Raw genomic sequence first — 20,234 nt, forward strand, 5'->3', positions numbered from 1 at the left:
ACAGATATGTGATTTAAATAATAAGGACATTTATAAGTATTTAGTCTTTTAGAAGAATGTGGATCTCACTCCAAGATTTGTTGGATAACAAATTTGATAAAGTAAGATTCTTTTGAAGTTGTCTTAATTCCAAGGGGGTTTTTGTAATAAAAATGTAACAATTCATCCCGATAAGTCTCCCTCGAAAAATACATTCCTTAGCAACTTCGTGAGATTTTAACTCTTACTAAGGACCCTCGAATGGGTTACTACATTGGCAATCCAACACCATAGCCATCTAGATTTCATGGAAAACCTGATCCAAAAAATACAATAAAAATTCAATTTTTTTTGGGGTGCTTGATCTAAGTTTTGAGAAAGTACAACTACAAAACTTTCATAAAACTCTTAAATTTAAAATTAAAATTCAATAGTGAAAGATAACATTTTTTTTTTGAATATTTTTCTCTTTAAAATTCGTAGAATTTTGTCCTCTACAATTATGAGGCATTAGATCATGTTTTTGATCCACAAGGTGAGCTCGACAACCCTTAGTAAGAGTTGAAATTTTATTAAGTTAGTAAGGTTAGTTTGACTCTTTTAACATCCAATAAAGGCATGTCGGAAAAAAAAAAAGAAAAAAAGAAAGGCTAGTTTGACTCTTTCCTGACTGATAAAATAAGATTTTAAACCTTACTTGTTTGCTAAAATGGATTATCACGTTAGCCATCCAACACCACATCCATGATCCATCTAGATTTCACAGAAAAACTTAGAAAAAAAAATAAATTTTCTTTCCTTTTGGCCTTACAAGGTTTTGAAAATGGACGGCTATCTACCTAACTCCCAAATTAAAAAAAATTAAAGTTCAACGTTCAAAAATAATTTTTTAAATTTTTTTTCAAATTTCATATATAGAAGTTTGTCCTCTACAACCTTCATCGGATCATGTTTTTTGGATGCCACAAGATAAGACCAAGGAGGCTTAGTAGGTGGAATCGTTACTAACTTAGTAAGGCTAGTCAGACTAAAAGAAAAACATGTGGTTACCTGTATTAACAATCAAAGTATAGGGGGCTAACAAAGCTATGCCCCTGGCTGTGGTCCATTGATTCTGTGGGCATCAAGATTTAAAAGAGACTCTCCCCATGGGATTGACTCTTCAATTATTTCATTGACTTTGATTGTTGGGCTTTAATTTCGTTGTTCCTAAAATTGTACTTTCAAGGATCAAGTCAGTAATTTTTTTTTTCAAATTTAGTAATATTTTGTCTCATTGCCACTGTTTATTTTGTTCTTAATTGTATAGATTTTGAAATTGTGTGGTTGTATTACGTTTTATTCTTCTTATATCGAATTCAGATATTATAACACATGATGGTCAAAGTGTCAATGATCAAGCATAATTTAGATCATTATATATGACTCATTGGGATCATCTTTGATTTTCTTGGGATGTGGATAATACCTATAATTCTCAGACTCGAGCAAAAATTTTTTGTTCCTAGAATAAGGTTTAGGGTTGTTAATTAGTCTTTGCAAGCTTGAATTCAAATTTTATGATTGGGTCGAGCTTATTCAAAACATGAATTACCCAAGAGGTTTTTGACAAGATGTTGAAGACAAGGGCAATTCAGTCATTTTATATTATTCTCACATGGGAGATTGGAGTTGAGGGATGGGGCATATCTTTCTCCCCAAGCCACTTTCTTCTATAGTTACTTTCTACTTTGTATTCAAAGAAGAGTTAATTGAATTCGACTCGTTTAAATGAGGGGAATCTCGATAGCAAGCTAAATAATTCTTTAGTGGGTTGATTGATCTTACTTATTTTAGAAAGGAAGCCTCAAATCTCCAATATTACCATAACTACTAAGACTCATGATTCACTACGGTGTCTTGTTCCTATAAAATAGGATAGGTGTCTATGTGACACGTTTTAGTTTGTGTTTAAAACACCTTGGACTCCTAATCAAGTCGTTCATGGAGTCCAATGTATTTATTTCCTAATCAAATTGTGCCACGTAAACACATATCCTATCCATAGAAACGGGACACCGTATGGGATCTCGACTCAAAACAAGAGTAAAGATCCAGTTAGGTGTCCCATTGTTCCTGACTAAGGTCAAATGGCACCCCATTACATGTCACATAGCATTTTTGGGGACCCACTGACCGTATGGATATGTGGTCCATCCCTTAATGGACTTATGTACCGAAAATCATAGTGTGTGATAACTTGTACCCATTAGATCTAATCTCTTGAAAAAGAATTTAAATTCAACAATTAGAAATCATTCTTAAGACAATGCTATTGTCAATGGATTCACATCACCAATCAAACTGATCTTTTGTGTGTAAATTCACCAAGGGATGGACCACATATCCCACGTGACATAAAATGGTGCCACTTGACTTTGGTTTGGAACGGGACATTTGATTGGAACTTACTCGGAAAACAATGGTATAAGTGTAAGTGCATTGGTTTGACATATTGCAAACAACTTTGAGGTTGTGGGTTCAAGTCTAACTTATGCATCAAGAAAGGGAAAAAAAAATCTAGTGCCACAGATCGATCGTGATCTTGTAAAAAAGGACATCTCAAATCCCTGATATGATGGTAATCACCAAAACAACTAGAACAACACAACTACCTAATAACTATAATCATTGTATAGTTTTAAAATGTGATAGATAACTATCACATCCAACATCCAACATCCATCTTCAATGGTCTAGATCCTTGCACCGATAAATTGTGGATTGACTTGAATGTTAGAGTGGAATTATAAACACCTCCATCAGAGTAAGGTTGAATGATAGAAGAAGATGATCAAAAGCCAGTGTCCTACATCTCTAAGGCTATGTTTGGATTGAGAGAAGTGGAGAGAAGAGAAACTCATTAAGAAAAGAGAAGAGAAACTCAATTTCTCTCCACCAGGTTTGGATTGACATGAGAGAATTTAGGGTATGTTTGATTGCACATGGAAAATAGGGTGGAAAATCAATTTCCATGGAAAATGACATTTTTCAAGTGTTTGATTGCACATGGAAATGAAAATTCATTTTCCACCCCATTCAAAAAGTCCACTAAATCATGGATTTCACTTTCTCACCCATATGGGTGGCAAAATGAAATCCACACATATTTTCCATCATCAATTCTTTCCTACCACCACTACTACCACCATCACTACCACCATCACCACCACCATCACCATTACACTAACCTCGTCGTCGTCGTCATCACCGTCGTCACCAACGTCGTCGCCGTCGGCTCCATCTCCAACCACCTTCTCTCTCTCTTCTTCTTTTTCTTCTTCTCCTTCTTCTCCATCCTTCACCTCCTTCGCCACCACTACCACCATGTTCTCCCCCCATCTTCCTTCGCCGCTGCCGCCATCGTTGCCGTCGCCGTCGTCGCCGCCACCGTCTTCGTCACCGCCACCACCTTTGTCGCCACATCCTCCCCCCTCCCTCTTCCTTGTCATCTTCTTCCTCCTTCTCCTCTTCTTCTTTTTTCTCATATTTTTCCATGATTTTATCCAAGTGAAATCAAACAATAGAATTTGATTTTCCAACCCTACCTATTTTCCACAACTAATTTTCCATGGATTTCAAATTCCATGGAAAGTGACTTTCCATGCAATCAAACATACCCTTAGGGTAACTTTAAGATTTTAAAATATCTTAAAAGAGATCTAGGGGCAGAATTAGAATTGTAAAATATTTTATAAGGGTTTCTCTCCATTTCTCTCATCTTCTTTCCACTTTTGGAGAGAAAGAAAACTAACATTTTTTTCTCTCCTCTCCAATTTTTTTCTCTTTTCTCCCAACTAAACAATCCAAATAAGAGAAATGGAGAGAAACTCATATATTTTCTCTTCTCTCCATTTCTCTCGGCAAGTCATCCTAATCCCGAAGGCATTTGAGTGAGATAGTCAATGAGAATTATCCATCACATTAACTCATCCCAGGATGATGCAAAAAAGTCAACCGATTCAAATAAATTTAGTATTTTTACAGATATTAAATAAGAAAAGATTATATCACCACATCAACTTTTACTAGGGTGATCTTGGTAAAAGTCGATGTGGTAAGAGAAGCTCTCCCTCCCACCCCCATCCCCACCCACGTTCTCAAAATGCACCTCGCTTAAGAAAAAAAATATAATGATAATCTAACTCAATTTTTTTTCCAAAAGACTAATGACAATTTGACTCGAAAATTTTCACTAGGTCATACTTAATCGACGTGGCAAGTGCACAGAACCATAAATCTTTTTTTCTTGTGATACTTGAGTGAAAATTTTTGAATCAGAATATCTCGACTCTTTCCAAAAAGTATGATCATTCAAACAAGGTCGAGTCAAATAAAAAAATCATGATTAATAACTAATTAAGCTACGCAAAAATTATTAAAAAAATACTCAAAAATACACTCAACTGACGTGGAATGTGTTGAGATGATAAATTTTTCCATCGAGATTCACATTCCCAATGCGGCTTCCGATTCGACCGATTCAGATAGGAGTCGGCCGAGTTTATAAACCATGATTTGGTCTCCTATGAATATGAAGGATACTTATTTCTTGTTCAATTTGCAATTCCCAGGCCATTTCTGGGCCCCCCTACCAGCCAGACTCGAATCGATCACAGAGAGAGAGAGGGGCGCCACTTTGCAGACTGATCTCGAAAACAAAGAGAATGGCAGGCGCTCCAGCACGAGCTCGAGCTGATTACGATTACCTCATAAAACTTCTCCTCATTGGCGACAGTGGTAACTTTTCTCTCTTTCTCTCCCCCTCTCCCTCTCCCTCTCCCTCTCCTTCGTTTTCTTCATCTTTTCTTTTTTATTTTATTTTATCTGACTTTTTCATGTTAAATTAGGGTTTGCTTTTATATTCACTTCTTTGAATCGAAGGACGATCTTCATTTCATTTTATTTAAATTCAAATGGATTTAATAAATTGTTCATAATTTTCCTTCCGATTCAGTTATTCAAATTAGACATGCGTGCGCGGAAATTAGTTATCCATGTTAATTGGTATTTTATTTGTAATTCGATAGAAGATGATCTGTGCAGATCTGTGGTTAGTTAGGATATTATTATTTTTGAATGATTGCTTTAACACAATTGGAAACCTCATAATTCTACTCAACGAGATTTAGCTATACCATGGAAAGAAACCTTTCGGATTCTGATCATGAGAAGGTAAAATTATATATCTTGGATAATTTAATGTAAAATATATATTAAGAGTGGTTGAGAGGACCAGTAGAAACGATTACAAGGGGCACCCAAACTGAAAAACAAGGGACAACCTACTCCAATCAGCCTAAATTATAAACCCATTCCCATCTACCCATGAAGTCTTCAAAGAGGACTGACTCCCTTGAATTCCCCAAATAAAAAAAAAGAAACCCCTTTACAGACACAATAATATCCTCAACCGAGAACTCCTTCCCATCAAACCCGTGATGGTTCCTCTCCTTCTAAAGACCCCAACACATAGCAAAAGGAATTAGGGACCATAAAGTTCACTTTGCCAACAAAAAGGTGGAGCTCAATGTCAACCACAATTCCAAGAGGCTAATAACCAACTCGGGGAAGCAATCCGAGACACCAAAGAGAGCCCAAAAGTGCATCCAAATCTCTCGAGCCAACACAAACTGCAACAATAAATGATTAACAAATTCCCCATCTCTCCTACGCATGCCACAAAAGCTCGGAATGTAAAACCTCCTACAAATAAGACTATCCATCATAAGGGATTTCCCCAAGATAACCATCCCAACAAAGAAAGAAATCTTAGACGGAACGTTTGGCCCACAAATGGCCACAACAGGGAAAGATGAACCTTCCTCATCTTGCAACAAATGATAGGAGCTCATCAAGAACCTCCCTTCCTTGGTCCCTTTCCATACCCAACTATTGTTCGAGTCCAAAGAAAAATGTTTACCTACCAAGAGATTTGTTAGTACAACCGATTCTTCCTCCTTCCAGTCATTGAAAGCCATTCTGAAGCCAAAATTCCAACTCATCAAGCTTTCTGAAACAGACACAAGGTTACAAATACTATCCCACCGAACAAATTTTTTTCTTCAAAAAACACCTCTTTGAACTCTTTGAAGATTTTGCACAAAAGAATAAAAGACCAAGAATTGAAATAATTAACTCTTGAGTTGATTGCGTCTTTCCTTTAAAAGTTCTAGCATTTCTCTCTTTCCAAATGACCCAACACAATGCAAACGGGATTATGCTCCACAACAATCTCTTGGAGTGACGAAAACTCATCCTCAAATGAAGCCATTCCCCAAAGTTATCTCTTAACTGAACTCTAAATACAACAAACCACTCTGAACAAGGAAAAGAAATGAGCCTCCACACCGCCTTTGCTTCTTCACAATGCAACAATAAATGGTTAGAAGATTCCTCGCAAGACATGCACATGCAACAAACATTCGGGCCACAAAAGCCCCTTCTACTCAATATATTTGGTGTTTGAATTCTTTCCGACGCTGCTGACCAAACAAAAAAGTAACCTTTGAAGGCACCCTAGGACCCCAAAACCGGAACATGTGGAAAGATAGGTCCCCACTTCTTGTCAAGTCTTTGACCGAGAACAAGTTTTTGCTAGTAGGAGCCCTAATTCTCTCATCTTCTACTAACAAACCTCCTTACACTATGGCAAACCAAATACAGATAAGCATGCAAGGCGCATATACAACCCTAAACACTACTTTGTAATGGTACTATTGATACAATCCTGTATATAAAAAATTCTTAAAAAGTACACCTTTAAATTCCTTAAATAGCTTACACCAAAGGAAGTGAACGCTCTCTATTCCCAAAAGCCAATTGTAGCACCTCCCCCTCCACTTTGACGAAAATTGTTTTTCAAAACTCAGGTAGAACTTTGAGAATGACGCTTCAAACCCTCAAATGAGCCACCCCTCTCCAAATTGATCTCCCTTTTCAACTTTCCCCAAACTTAGCAATTTTGACTTTCCTCCACAAATTGTTTGGGTTCAAACAAACCACCATAAGTATTTTCCTAACAGGGTGAAATTAATGGATCTCAGCCTACAAAAGCTCAAACTCCCATGTCTCTTAGCAGAAAAAATATGTCTTCATCTCACAAGATGATACTTCCTCTCATACTCCTTGTCATGCCACATAAAATCCTGAAGAAGTTTATCCACTTCGTTTCCATACTCGTAGAAATTGAAAATTGAAGGAGGAAACAAATCGGGATACTAGCCAAAGCTACGCTACCAGATTCTTCCTACTATAATAAATCACAAATATGTTGATTACAGAGAGACCAATACTAAATAATGTAATGTAAGTTTGTGTAGTGTAATGTATTCTATGTTGCATCAGAAGAAGCAATATAATATAATATATCATTATAATGCAATATGATATTATATATTGTAATGTTATATTATATTATCTTTGCCTACCCCTATGAACTGAGTTCGTTCTTGCGTGGTGAACTATGAACTTGAGTTCGAACCAAGCAAACTGACAAATCAGGTAACATTGAGCTAAAGTACTCTTACTAAGTTATCTTTCCAAGAGCTCAATCTCCTACCATCCCTCTCGATCACTGGACCCAAGATGGCCTTACTGTTATAAGTTGCTCCCAAAAAGAGGGGAAGGAACCCACGTGAAAAATGACAATGTCACTGTTAATATGTCCACATTAGAAATCCTTCCTACCGTAAACACTTTACATTTCGAAAATTCACTGCCAATCCTGACATTGCCTCAAAACAACGCATTACCCCACTGAGAAACTTCAACTAACCAATTGAAGCATTAAGAAACACGAGGTTGTCATTCTCAAAATGAAGATGTGGCACCATTGGCCCATCGAACCCACCGAAATGCCCACCAAATCCCCAAATGGCGTTCACCTTACACAATTTTCCCCAAAGCTTCAACAATGATAACAAGGAAGGAAGACAAGAGATCACCCTTCCCAAGGTCCCTAAAACCTCTGAAGAGACCTATTGGGGACCCATTAACTAGAACAAAGAAAAATGGAGAAGACGTGCACTTATAACCGGTGTGTCCATTTTAAGCTGAAGCCCATATGCCCTAGCAAATATCTCAGAAATTTAGTGTACGTGGTAATTATCTTTCTCAAGATCTATCTTACACATGACCTCTGATGAACCTAATCTCATCCTGGAATCAATACATTCATTATCTATCAACACACCATCCCAAAATTGTCCTCCTTTGACAAATAATACCCTTTGGGAAGGCCCAATTATCCCCAACAACACTGATTAGATCCTGGGCTCAAGCAGCTTGGAAATGATTTTATAGGTTGCTCTGACCAAGCTGATAGGTCTCAAATCAGAGATATCCTCTGCCCCTAACTTCTTAGAAATCAAGGCCACAAAAGTCATTAGAACTATATTCTAGAGAGGGAAGAGAAATGAATTAGTAACTAATAGACAAATTGATATTTTAGAATGAAAGATGGACACGAGTTACTTTTTTAAATTAAAAAATGAAGCAGAGACCTATGTTGACTTGAGATTTCTCAACCCACCACGAGTCTTCTCAAAATATAACACTATTTTATTTAGGAACCTTTTATCGCCAAATTCTAGAGTTCTGCCATTAATAAGAATGCTTCCCCAAGTTGTTAATGGCATTCATAACTGTGTAATACATTAAACCGAGAAGATAATATAGTATAAATATCTCAACTTCGCTAAAGGACATGGCATGTTTTTGCATGCAGATTTGGTACAATAAGTATGATAACAAATATTTTTTTGTTCGGTACTTCTGTCTTCTCCAATTTATTTGAACTACTTCAATCCAATGTGCAGGTGTCGGAAAGAGTTGCCTGTTATTGCGTTTCTCCGATGATTCCTTTACCACCAGTTTTATTACCACAATAGGGTGTGTACTTGAAAAACCTTTTATATGGAGTGTTTCTATGATTTCGAGCAGTTTTCTGAAATTGGTATACTGCTTCTCTGTAGGATTGACTTCAAGATTAGGACCATTGAACTTGATGGGAAGCGCATCAAACTGCAAATATGGGATACAGCTGGTCAGGAACGTTTCCGGACGATCACAACAGGTAGTAGTTCAATGCCAAGATATTCTTCCTTAGTTCTATAAATAGTAACCATAGACAGACTTTTGTGCTGGCCTGACACAACTAGTAGACAAAAGTGAGATTGAAAATTTCCTATGTGATTATTGGTAGCAAATCTAGTTTAAGCTCAGCTGCAAAGAGGAAAAGTATACGATGGTTGGCTTAGGAACTCTCCTAGGTATTGTCGTCAGATTATGCATCAAAGTCTGCACGAGCACCATGTGTGCTAGTATGCTGTTGTAGAGTCCTCAGAGTCCATCCAGGTCTCCATGCATACCTTAGATTTCCTATCTTATCTTAACTACTAAATTTATCTGCTGAGGATCTATCGTTCTTTTTCTTCAATGTTTTTCCTCCATTTAACATTTTTCAGTTTGTTTATTACTTCTGTATAGCTTACTACAGGGGAGCCATGGGTATTTTGCTGGTGTATGATGTCACAGATGAATCTTCTTTCAACAGTATCCACTCATGGTGTTTTGCTTTTATTTTTTCCTTTTTCTTGGGCTTATCTCTTACTGAATGCTATGGGCTTATCCAAAAAATAACAAGCATGATTATCTTAGAGAGATTCTGTTGCCACACCAACTTTTGCTAATGCCACCCCGATTCATATTTAAATCACCAAAGAATTAGCACACATCCTGGGGTGGCATTAGCAAAAGTTGGTGTGGCAATAGAAGTTCTCTAATCTTATTCATATTTGTGATCCCTGATCCAAGATACGTGTAGACATCCGGAACTGGATCCGGAACATCGAGCAGCACGCATCTGACAACGTTAACAAAATACTGGTGGGCAACAAAGCAGATATGGACGAGAGCAAGCGGGTAATAAATGGGCTATAAGATCAAAAGGCCTAATATACTCACTCTTCACGACATGATCATAATTTAAATTTTGACTTTTTTTTATAGGCTGTGCCAACATCGCGGGGTCAGGCACTTGCTGATGAATATGGCATCAAGTTCTTTGAGACGGTAAGTTCACGTCACAGATGAATCAAGGAAACTATCTTAATCTTCTAACCCTCTTTGGAACCCCCTTTTGTGCAGAGTGCAAAAACAAACTTCAATGTGGAGCAGGTTTTCTTTTCTATTGCAAGGGACATAAAGCAAAGACTTGCAGAAAGCGACTCCAAAATTGAGGTATAAATTGTTCGTTTGAACCTTCTGATTGATTGAGTTGGGATTTATAGGGATTTCTTTGTACTTAAATCATATTTTTTTGGTTCTATGCTTGCTTATTTTATGCAGCCCTCGACTATCAAGATCAGCAAACCAGACCCAGCCCAAGGCTCCAGTACTGCTCCTGCGAAATCGGCTTGCTGCGGTTCTTGAAGTTGTACATTAAATAAAGATTGCTCATAATTTCTCAGCAATGCATGGCATAATCTTATATTACTCTGAGAAATTGGTCCGGGTTTACCTATCCTTTTCAGGTGGCTCCTTTTTCTCGCTCTTGTTTGTTAAACCTTTGATGTTGTATTTTCTCCTCCGGTTTGTAGAGCGAGAGTCCTTCGAATGCTTTCTAGGTATGGGGATATAGATCATGCTTTCGCTTCTAGGGTTTCTAACAATAATGTCTGGGTGGTTTCTCTCATCCATCTTTTACTGTATGCTTATAAACTTAACCTTTTTAATTTCATTTAACTTTCAAAAGTTCCCACCAATCTATGAAACCACAACCACAAGTGTTGGTTGATCTGCTTATGTGATACAGTGGATCAGACTGCTTTGTTTGTTGGACTCTGAATGTCCTTAACTTATGATTATAAAAGCAAGCCATGAAAGGGCTGTTTCTTAATTTGGAAACTTGTAAGGTGGTCTAGCTGGTGCACATTCCCTCCAATCCATCAACAGATTTTGAGATTATATGTAGTACTGGATACATTCTTATGCTGAGATTATTTTCAAAAACTCAGAATTTCCATTTGCTTCATATCTTGGTTTCATCTCATCTCTCCTCAACAATGGTATGCGTTGTGATAGTTTCAAGTTGACGTGGTTCACTGCACGTTAACGAGCCTTCCAGCACACCAACTTGGGTCTGAAATCGGAGTTTTGGTTGCTTTGCTAGATGAGTTGGTGAAAAAAAATTGATAAAATGTGATGGTCTTTGTTGGGGATATGTTTCGAGTCTAGGATCTTGGTAAGTTCTTCATCCTCTTAAAACAAGGAAAGAGAGAAAGGAAGGATGCCAGATCACTCCATTGCCATAACTGAACCCTTCATTTTCACTAATGGTAGAACCCCAAAAATTATTTCCAAAACACAATTTCATTTCTAGTTGTTTTTTTGTGTATTCTTGCGTTATATTAGTTGGTAAGAAAATTTCTGAGGTTAGTAGGTTTGCAAAGTCCAGTTAATATTATCTTTTAGAAAGAAAAAAAAAATACATTTATTAGTTGTAAGCATTCATACGTGAGAAAGGTTTCCCCAAAATAAGGGGCAAAAATTGACCATGCGATAAATCTTTGGAAAAATTAATTAAAGGACCCTAGAGAGGAGTTTCTTTCTAAATACTCCCTAAGTTTTGGGAGGTATTGTGGTATCATTGTAGTCCATTAAGTAGATTTTTGTTTTTTCTTCTTAATAGTCTATTATTGTTGGGTTCACTTTTTGTGGTCTAGTTCAACATTTTCATTGTCGAGCTCACTACTTTTTAGTTTTGAACTCAACAATGATTAAACTTGATTTAAAAGTGTTGAGTTCGTTGATTTAAACTTGATGATATTTTTTTGATGATAGGAGTTTCGGATCTGTTGGCCTGACTATTAGGGGAGGGGCGAGGCAATTGACCTCTTTGAGCACCATATTCTGCCCAAATCCCTCGAGTACATGCAATACCCCATAAACCATAAATACGAGGTGAGTAAGGATAAATCCTTGTGGGTGGCCGATGAAGGGGTTTGAATTCAAGACCTCTCTCTTTTTGTAGGGATGCCTTGGCAATTGCACCCAACAAACTCGATCATATTTGTCATATTATTGATGAACTCGATGCTTTTAAATCATGTTTAATTACTGTCGAGTTCGATAATATTTATAAAAAAAGTTATTGAAGTTGGCAATAAAAACTGGTGAACTAGATGATAAAAAATGGCAAACTAAACACTAAGTGGTGAGTTCGACAATAAAAATGTTGAATTAGATAATAAAAAGTGATGATCTTGACATTGTACATGTGATCTATTTTTTGTTTTTTCCTTTTTTGACTTTAATACTTGTTAAATCCTTAAAAATGCCTAAAATTCATATATCATAGTTGCGAAATAGATACTCAAATCAAAAGTTACGACGTAATCATAAAAAAATATAGAATCTCTAATGTTGTTTACTTCTTTCTTTTTTTGTAAATCATCGCAATAAATTAAAAAAATATGTATAAATGTTCAAAATTATGAGTCCCTTTGTCATTTTAAGATACGGCACAAAATTTAAAGACTATTTAGAAAGAAGCCCCTCTGTCAGGGTCCTTAAAATAATTTTCCCTGCATCACTTCGCATCTTAAACGAGATTAGGCCCTAATCTCAGTATGTCAAACCATAGATGTACGCCAAATTTCAAAGTGTCCTGATATCAGTACCGACCCACTAAATTTCCATTAGTAGCATATATAGATTAGGAATATTATGTGCTTGAATTAGGGTGGTTTCTCGGTTTGTTCCACCAAAAAATCTAACCCAAAAAAAAAAAAAAAAAAAGTTCCAAACAAACATAGATCGAAGTAATTATAAACTTAACTTCAACATGCAATAAGGGAAAAGAAGTGTTAAAAAAGGAAAGTATAAATATAGGAACATAAGTTGATCGACAAAACTAAGCCAAATATAAATAGATTGTTTCTGTTTTGAAAATTTAAAATCATCAAGAAGCCTGTGGAGCTGGTGCAGGTGCCAAAGTATCAAAGATCCCTGTAATCAACAAATTCAAAGAAACACATTGTTAGAATTCTTAAGTTAACGCGGGAACACGAAAGAGGAGATTAGTAGGGGAAGCAATGGATGGACGAACCACATAGGAGAAGGTTGTCGGGAGGTGGGCGCTCCTTTAAAGGGTTAGGATCAGGATCGTGGACCCTCACGTAGAGCTCTTGGCCCAAGTACCAGTTCTGCAAGCGCTGTGATCGCAAGTTCCACATCCCTGGGTTGTCTAGGAATGCATAAATCGCACTCCATCCCCCTGGGTACACCTGATCACACACAACCCCAACTTATGAGTGAATTGTAATGTGAAGTTTGAAAATAGAGAGACGGCCATCATGCGTCAGTTTAGTCATTTAGTTGGGCATTTTTATGAGAGTCGCGAATAGATCATTTTTATCGGGGACAGTGTGACACTGGAAAAAGGAGTCGTGATAATTGACTATCTGATGTGACAAATTCGAGAACCATAGATTTGTGCTCCTCAAAATACACCGGTCCCTCAAGATACATTTTTTTTATGCGGAAGTGCAGCCATATATCCCGAGGAGCACAGATCTACGGTTCCCAAACTTGTCACGTCAAGGTAGTCGATTGAGTTTGCCATGTGGGATAGTCAGATTATCACGATTCAAGAAAAAGATGTGCGATTCTGTACCCTTACCATGTCTCAGCCGCGTATCCACCCATGTACCAACACCACGTGCATTCATCATTATTCTTTTTATGAATATGTTAAAATGGGAGAAATTGTTTGAGAGGTTCTATTAACACACCAAAATTTCCTCATGGGATGCCAATTTTGTAACGAGAGACAAGGGGTGGGGATTATGTTCATATTCTTTCATCGTCCGAATCCATTCTCTCCAAATTGATCTTTGTGTCTTGTCTCACTGATGAGACCATAAACTCTTTTGAGTACTAACAACATGACTCGCCGGGTGGTATATTCAATCGACTCCTTGACATAGACAAGTTCGGAAATTGTAGAACTTTATGCCTTGGGATAAATGTTTTTTTTTTTAAATGTGGAAGAGCAATTGTGTATCCTGAGATGTACAGATCAACGATTTTCAAACTTGTCCACGTTAGGGAGTCAATTGAGTATGCCATGTGGCGTGTCATATTATCATGACTCTAAAGTTGGACATCCCATCCAAGCCCTTTTGACCTTTGAGTCGTGATAATCTGACTACCCCACGTGGCACACTCAATCGACTCTCCTGACGTGATAAGTTTGGGAGCCATAGATATATATGCCTTGGGATGCACATGTTTATGGGGAAGTGTAGTTGTGTATCTCGAGACATACAAATCTATGGCTCCTGAACTTGTCACAAGAGAGTCGATTGAGTATGCCACGTGGGGTAGTCAGATTATCACAATTCTTTTACCTCTCTCCATGTCAGAGCATGATATGTTCTATTCAAAAATGAAATTCACTTTGACTTTATTCAAATTTTGATTTAAGTTTTTGAATAAAATGAGATTTTTATGCATTAGAAAAATCTCTTAGGGATTTTACAGAATCTCGGATTGATCAACGTTGGATGTCGTGTGAGGACTTGCATAATCTGGGTATTTTTATAAATTAGAAATGCTCTCAATACACACAACATTCTATGATTATACAATTTGAATAATTTGAAATCAGAAATTGACATTTTTATGTGCAAAAAATTCTCAAATAAAATCAAAATTTCCCCGCTAACTCATCAATAAAATGTTCCTTGACTTTGGGTAAGGGGTAAACCTATTGTCACCAATTTCACAGGGCAATTATTAAACTACCCTTTCTTTTTTATGTGCTTTCAATGTGTGTGTGTGTGTGTGTGTGAGAGAGAGAGAGATTTGAATTGACCTGAACCGTAGATCGCACCACTGGATCCAAAAGATTGTAAGAAAAGCGGGAAGTGGGGCTCCATTCTCCATCACCAAACCCGACCACATAGAATCCGAAACCATCTAGGTGCCAAGCATCCATAACGCTTAGATCATTCTTAAAGACTATCTCAATCCATCCTTTATGAATCCCAGTGACCACTGAAGTTCCATATGAAGCGTCAAGGTTGATGGAATTAGTAGGGAATGCATCAAGTTGGTACACACCCGACCCGTTAACAAAATGATCCGCAAGTTTCAATGGGGTATCAGGTGTGAGATAAGACACATTGTTAACAGTGTAGTGAAGAACTGAGTTGATCTCAGCCGTTGATCCATGGAGGATGAACATCTGTGTGATGTTAACGTTTGAGACGTTAAATGTGCCCTGTGGGTTAGGCCTAGCAGCACCTGTTGTCATGTTCCACCTACAATATATTGAGATTTGTAACCAAGTATTATTCATATTTGTGAGAAAATATACATTAATTAATTAATTAGATTATACATATTTTTTTTTAAATATATTTTTCTTTTGAAAAATATAAGATTTATTGAAAATAATTGAAATGGGGATAGTCAAGGTCACCATCTCCAAATTTGATTGAAAAATCCTAACCATCGATCAATCACATTCTTTGATCAAATCATTAGATTATACTTACTTGATGGATTTAGCTTGATTCACAGAGAAATCTCGATCCATTGGGTCAGGCCCACTTGGCAAAGGTCCAGAAGCAACAGTGGTGGAATCGGCGTAGTGTAGCACTCCTATACCCGCAAGACTAGGATACGCAGTAGTGTCAACTTGTGTGGGAGTTGCTACGAAGAAATAATCCGCATCATTCTGGTTGGCTGTAACGAGCACCGAATAGGATTGGCCCACATGTACATCCAAAGAATCAAGTTTGATCTGATTGGTGTAAGATCCTTCTGTTTCCACCAAAACCATTTGATGGTTTTGGATTCTGAAGTTTAAGCTCAATGCGTTTCCCACGTTTGATATTCTGAACCTGTACGTCTTCCCTGTTTAAACGATAATAAATAATAAAAAATTAAAAAAGTTGATGGGCTTACATGCACCATGGAACTATAAGAATCGCATCAACGTTAGATCTTGATTGGTAGCATTGAGATACGATACGGGATTATTATTATTATTATATTAGATATCTTAGTTTTTTCCAATAACACACCAATCTAAGTTGGTGTGCCAATAGAATCTCTCTAAAGTAATGGACCGTTTGAATTAAATAAGTTAATCAGTTTGTGAGATTATAATAATTAATTATGAATTTGTTGTTTTGTCCAACACTCATGCTTTATGACGGATTCTTAGGGGGAAAATTCTAGTATCCAATAGCTGATCTGAAAAACTAATCCCGAGGACAATGTCCATTGTGGTTGGACCCTAAAATGTACAACGGACATCCACTGTACCTTTGATAACATTGAAGGACTCATGGGCTTGTCCCGTTACCGGATTGAAAGGAGGTTTGCCGTTCATGAGTATGGAATCAGGAAGATTATTAAGGAAGCTCTTATCCGCCATCAAGAGCCTAGTCATCTGTTACATTTAAATATGCACAAATCCCATACAAGTAAATAGTTGGAGAAATCAAATTCAAACACATGGCAAATCTTTCCTAGGGATTTCAAATAGAGTCGTGATAATATGATTTGCCAGGTAACATGCTCAATTGACTCCGGAAATTGTAGATATGTACGCCTCGAGATACACTATTGCACTTCCCCATAAAAAATGTATCTCAAGAGAGCCATGTATCCTAAGGCGTATAGATCTACAGTTCTCAAACTTGTCAATGTCAGGGAGTCGATTGAGTATGCCACTTGGTGAGTCAAATTTCAGGACTCTTTTAAATAAAAACAATGAATTACGAGAAAAATGACTTTAGACATCACTTTTTCAATGATGTTTATAAGAAAATGTGATGTCTATTCTTTTGATGAAAAAGTGTGTAAAAGGTGGTATTTGGACACCGATTTTTTCAAAATCGATGTCTAAAGATCAAACATAAATCAATATCTAAAGTCCCGCACTTTTTTGCATGATCCTTCTACTTGTGAAAAATATACTTTAGATTTAAAAATTGATATTTATTTAAAAGAAAATGATGTCTAACGGCTTTTTTGCAATAGTTGGAGAAATTAGATTCAAGCACATGGCAAATTTTCCAAGTGATTTTCAAATAAGAACGATGAACATAATTGAGATTTGTTGTTAGTAAAAAATGGTGCTAAGTTGATGAACCAACGAAACGGTGCCATGTGTATCAAAATAACAGTGAAATCCAGGTAAGCAAAGGTTGAGATCCAGAACGGTGTCCCGTTCCTATAACAACGTTAGGTGTCCACGTCGCACGGCTGGGTTAAGTGCCTAGGTAAAAAACATGCCACGTAGACACCTTACCTTTATAATAGTAATGGCACACTGTTATGTATCCTAACTCATCAAGAAAGTCTCTCAAAAATTTCTCCTCAATTTTCGCTCCACTAGCAGATTATCTTTTCTATTTGAATACACGTGGGGTTCTCCTATTGGATCATCCTTAACTCCATTTTTCTTAACCACAAATGCAAATACAACGGTATTTTTTTAAGAGTTGGGATCTGTCGACTCCTAAGAATGACTCATGAAAAAAACACATGATCTCAGCTCTTTAAACATAAAATCCAATGATTGAGATTTATGAGTATCTTGATTACACAAATCCTGGAGATCCTTAGGATAAATCTCAACCCTTGTATTTTGCATTTAAAGGATTGGGATCATGTGTTTTTTTCACGAGTCATTTTTAAGCATGACTCTTTTTTTAATATAAGCATTTGTTTTAAATTGTAAAGAGGAGACAAAAGTAAATTCTAGAGCCAAACACATCATGTTTGGCAAAAATAAATTCTAGAGGGAATCTATTGGTACACCAACTTTTACTTACAACATACCAATCCTTCTAGCACTCTACCAATAGATAGGTGTGTCATAAGTAAATATATGTCAATAGAAGCTCTCAAATTCTATTACCAAATAATATATACACCCGTTTTCTAAATATTTAAAAAAGAATGGTGATGATCTGACTACCCCACGTGGCAAACTCAATCTACAACCCTCATGGGACAAGTTTGGGAACCGTAGATCTGCACTCCTGGGGATACAAGGCTGCACTTCCCCATTTTAAAAAAGTGTATCTCGAGGGACTAGTGTATCCCAAGGAGTTCAGATCTACCATTTGCAAACTTGTCACGTCAGATAGTCGATTGAGTATGCCACGTGGGGTAGTCAGATTATCGCGATTCTTTAAAAAATGTATATTACACGATAATTTTAGCATCTTGTGCACTTTGAATTATACTTTTGAGTTGAGTTATATTTTACCTTGTAACTGGAGTAAAACCAATCACCAATGAGAAGGTCGAACTCAGCTTCGGGTTTGGCAAAGGGGACAAGGATGACATTGCGGTTGTTGACACGGATTGGGCCGAATCCTCCCCCAGATTTTTGGAAATTGGTCGATGGGAAGTAAAAGAAGCTGCCAATTTGATCCTTGGTCTGGAATGCGTAGGTCCAGTTCTTGCCGGGCTGGATCGGGCAATTTGTCCCAGACACTCCGTCTTGCCATGAGTTTAGCCTCTGTTGTATGCCATTCCTGCATTACACCCTCCTTGTAAAAAAAACTATACTACTGAACTACTAGGCAAATTAACTCATGATTCAATTGACTTGTCCAATTCTTAGAAGTGTCATGACTCGCCTGATTCGACTGTGAGTCATCTGAGTTATCATTTCATAAAGGATATTTTGGTCTTTTGAATATTAAATACCCGTCTTTAACGAAAGAGATAAATAGTGTGTGTGTGTGTGTGTGTGTGTGTGTGTGTGTGTGTGTTTATGTAGACATACTGTCCAGTCATATAAATGTTGTTGTCTTCTACGTGGTTCATTTATTTTTATTTCCTAGGTCGCTTTATCTGGGGTTTGACATTCATGGTTATAATCATATAAAAAACAAGCGAACGAACAATTGAACTAGCTTACCATGTCATGAGGAGCGGCTCATCCAAATTGTTGAAGACGTTCACTTGCACGTTATCATTAGTGGTTGCGTTAATAAGGGGTCCCGGGAACATTCCATTAATGGTGATAACCTGTTCACAATCATCATTTTTGTAAATTAGCAACTAACAACATTTCCCAAAGTTGATGCACAAGCCCATTACACAAGCAGCTAACAAATCTATTTGGCTTGTCTGGGGATATAAACAAAGTTCATACCGGTTGATTAAAGCCAAGGGGTTTGATGTTTGAGTCAATCGACACATTCCATTCAAGGAATATATCAATTCCTCTGGTTCCCAAGAAAAGGAGTGTGAGCGTTGCAATCCACACAATTAGCCGATGAGCCCGGACAGAGTCCATGGGTAGGTGTTTGTGATGGGAGGCTATTTACTTTAGCTTCTTATCTCTCACAAGGGATGAGAGATGGAGTCAAAGTAGCTGTATATATTCTTATAAGCTATATGGGCTTTCTGGGGGACCATTGGATTAAGGTGGTGGAATTCCCAAAGAGACAGGAAGAGAATATAAACAAGGAGAAAAAGAAAGCAAGAGATAAACAATTCTCTCTTCAAAGCGAGGAGCTGTCATGCTCCTGGTTTGCTTGGATAAAGAAAAGCCATGCCGGCACACAATAGAAACAACATACAACAAGTTTCTTAGCTTTCTTATTCTTGTTTTGTTCAACAAAAGCTTAGTTGACTCCGATGGAGATTACATTGACATGGTCTTCTATTCTATGGCATGATTTGATGACAATCTTGGCTTCACATGGTGCAAAGCTTCACTGATCTGGGGAGTATTGACCATCTCATTAATGGGCCCACCTTGCAAAATTGATCAATCTCAAATTCCATCTAAAACCAGATTTCAGCATCCACCATATATTGTACAAACCTAATTATTTATTGTACGATGGTTCCACGGCAATGCCAGGTGCAATAGACCACCCTTGGAGTATATTAATTAGAGAGATTCTATTGCCACACCAACTTTTGCTTAAACCATCCCAATTCATATGTAAATCACCAAAGAATTAGCACACATTTGGGGTGGCATTAGCAAAAGTTGGGGTGGCAATAAGAGCACTCTATTAATTACAAGGGCCAGAAATTGCAGATCATTTCTGAGTCAATGAACCTGATCCAAACCTTTATAAAAGTACTGAACCATGTAAGTTGTATTGTGGAACAAAGAGTTAACGATCCAAAGTCACTCGAATGTTGAAACAAAAAAGACC

The 20,234-nt window shown here is 37.2% G+C and overlaps 2 protein-coding genes across 2 annotated transcripts; one reads left to right on the forward strand and one right to left on the reverse strand.

The window, feature by feature from the left end:
• The first annotated feature begins 4,574 nt into the window (after positions 1-4,574).
• LOC147385872 (ras-related protein RABE1c-like) lies at positions 4,575-10,778 on the forward strand. The gene is made up of 8 exons (XM_086422151.1): positions 4,575-4,758; positions 8,838-8,910; positions 8,994-9,094; positions 9,508-9,573; positions 9,845-9,942; positions 10,030-10,092; positions 10,168-10,260; positions 10,369-10,778. Exons 1-8 carry the CDS (start codon positions 4,686-4,688, stop codon positions 10,450-10,452), a joined length of 651 nt encoding a protein of 216 aa, XP_086278277.1. The 5' UTR covers positions 4,575-4,685; the 3' UTR covers positions 10,453-10,778.
• A 2,116-nt stretch (positions 10,779-12,894) lies between these two features.
• LOC147385873 (monocopper oxidase-like protein SKU5) lies at positions 12,895-20,112 on the reverse strand. The gene is made up of 8 exons (XM_086422152.1): positions 19,214-20,112; positions 18,977-19,086; positions 18,317-18,587; positions 16,360-16,486; positions 15,585-15,945; positions 14,900-15,347; positions 13,130-13,307; positions 12,895-13,029 (listed from the first exon to the last, which is right to left on the reverse strand). The coding sequence occupies exons 1-8, from the start codon at positions 19,355-19,357 to the stop codon at positions 12,983-12,985; spliced, it is 1,686 nt and encodes a 561-aa protein (XP_086278278.1). The 5' UTR covers positions 19,358-20,112; the 3' UTR covers positions 12,895-12,982.
• Positions 20,113-20,234: the final 122 nt, after the last annotated feature.

Source organism: Akebia trifoliata, chromosome 14 (assembly GCF_017979445.1).
Source record: "Akebia trifoliata isolate Shusen 1 chromosome 14, ASM1797944v1, whole genome shotgun sequence".
NCBI lineage: Eukaryota > Viridiplantae > Streptophyta > Magnoliopsida > Ranunculales > Lardizabalaceae > Akebia > Akebia trifoliata.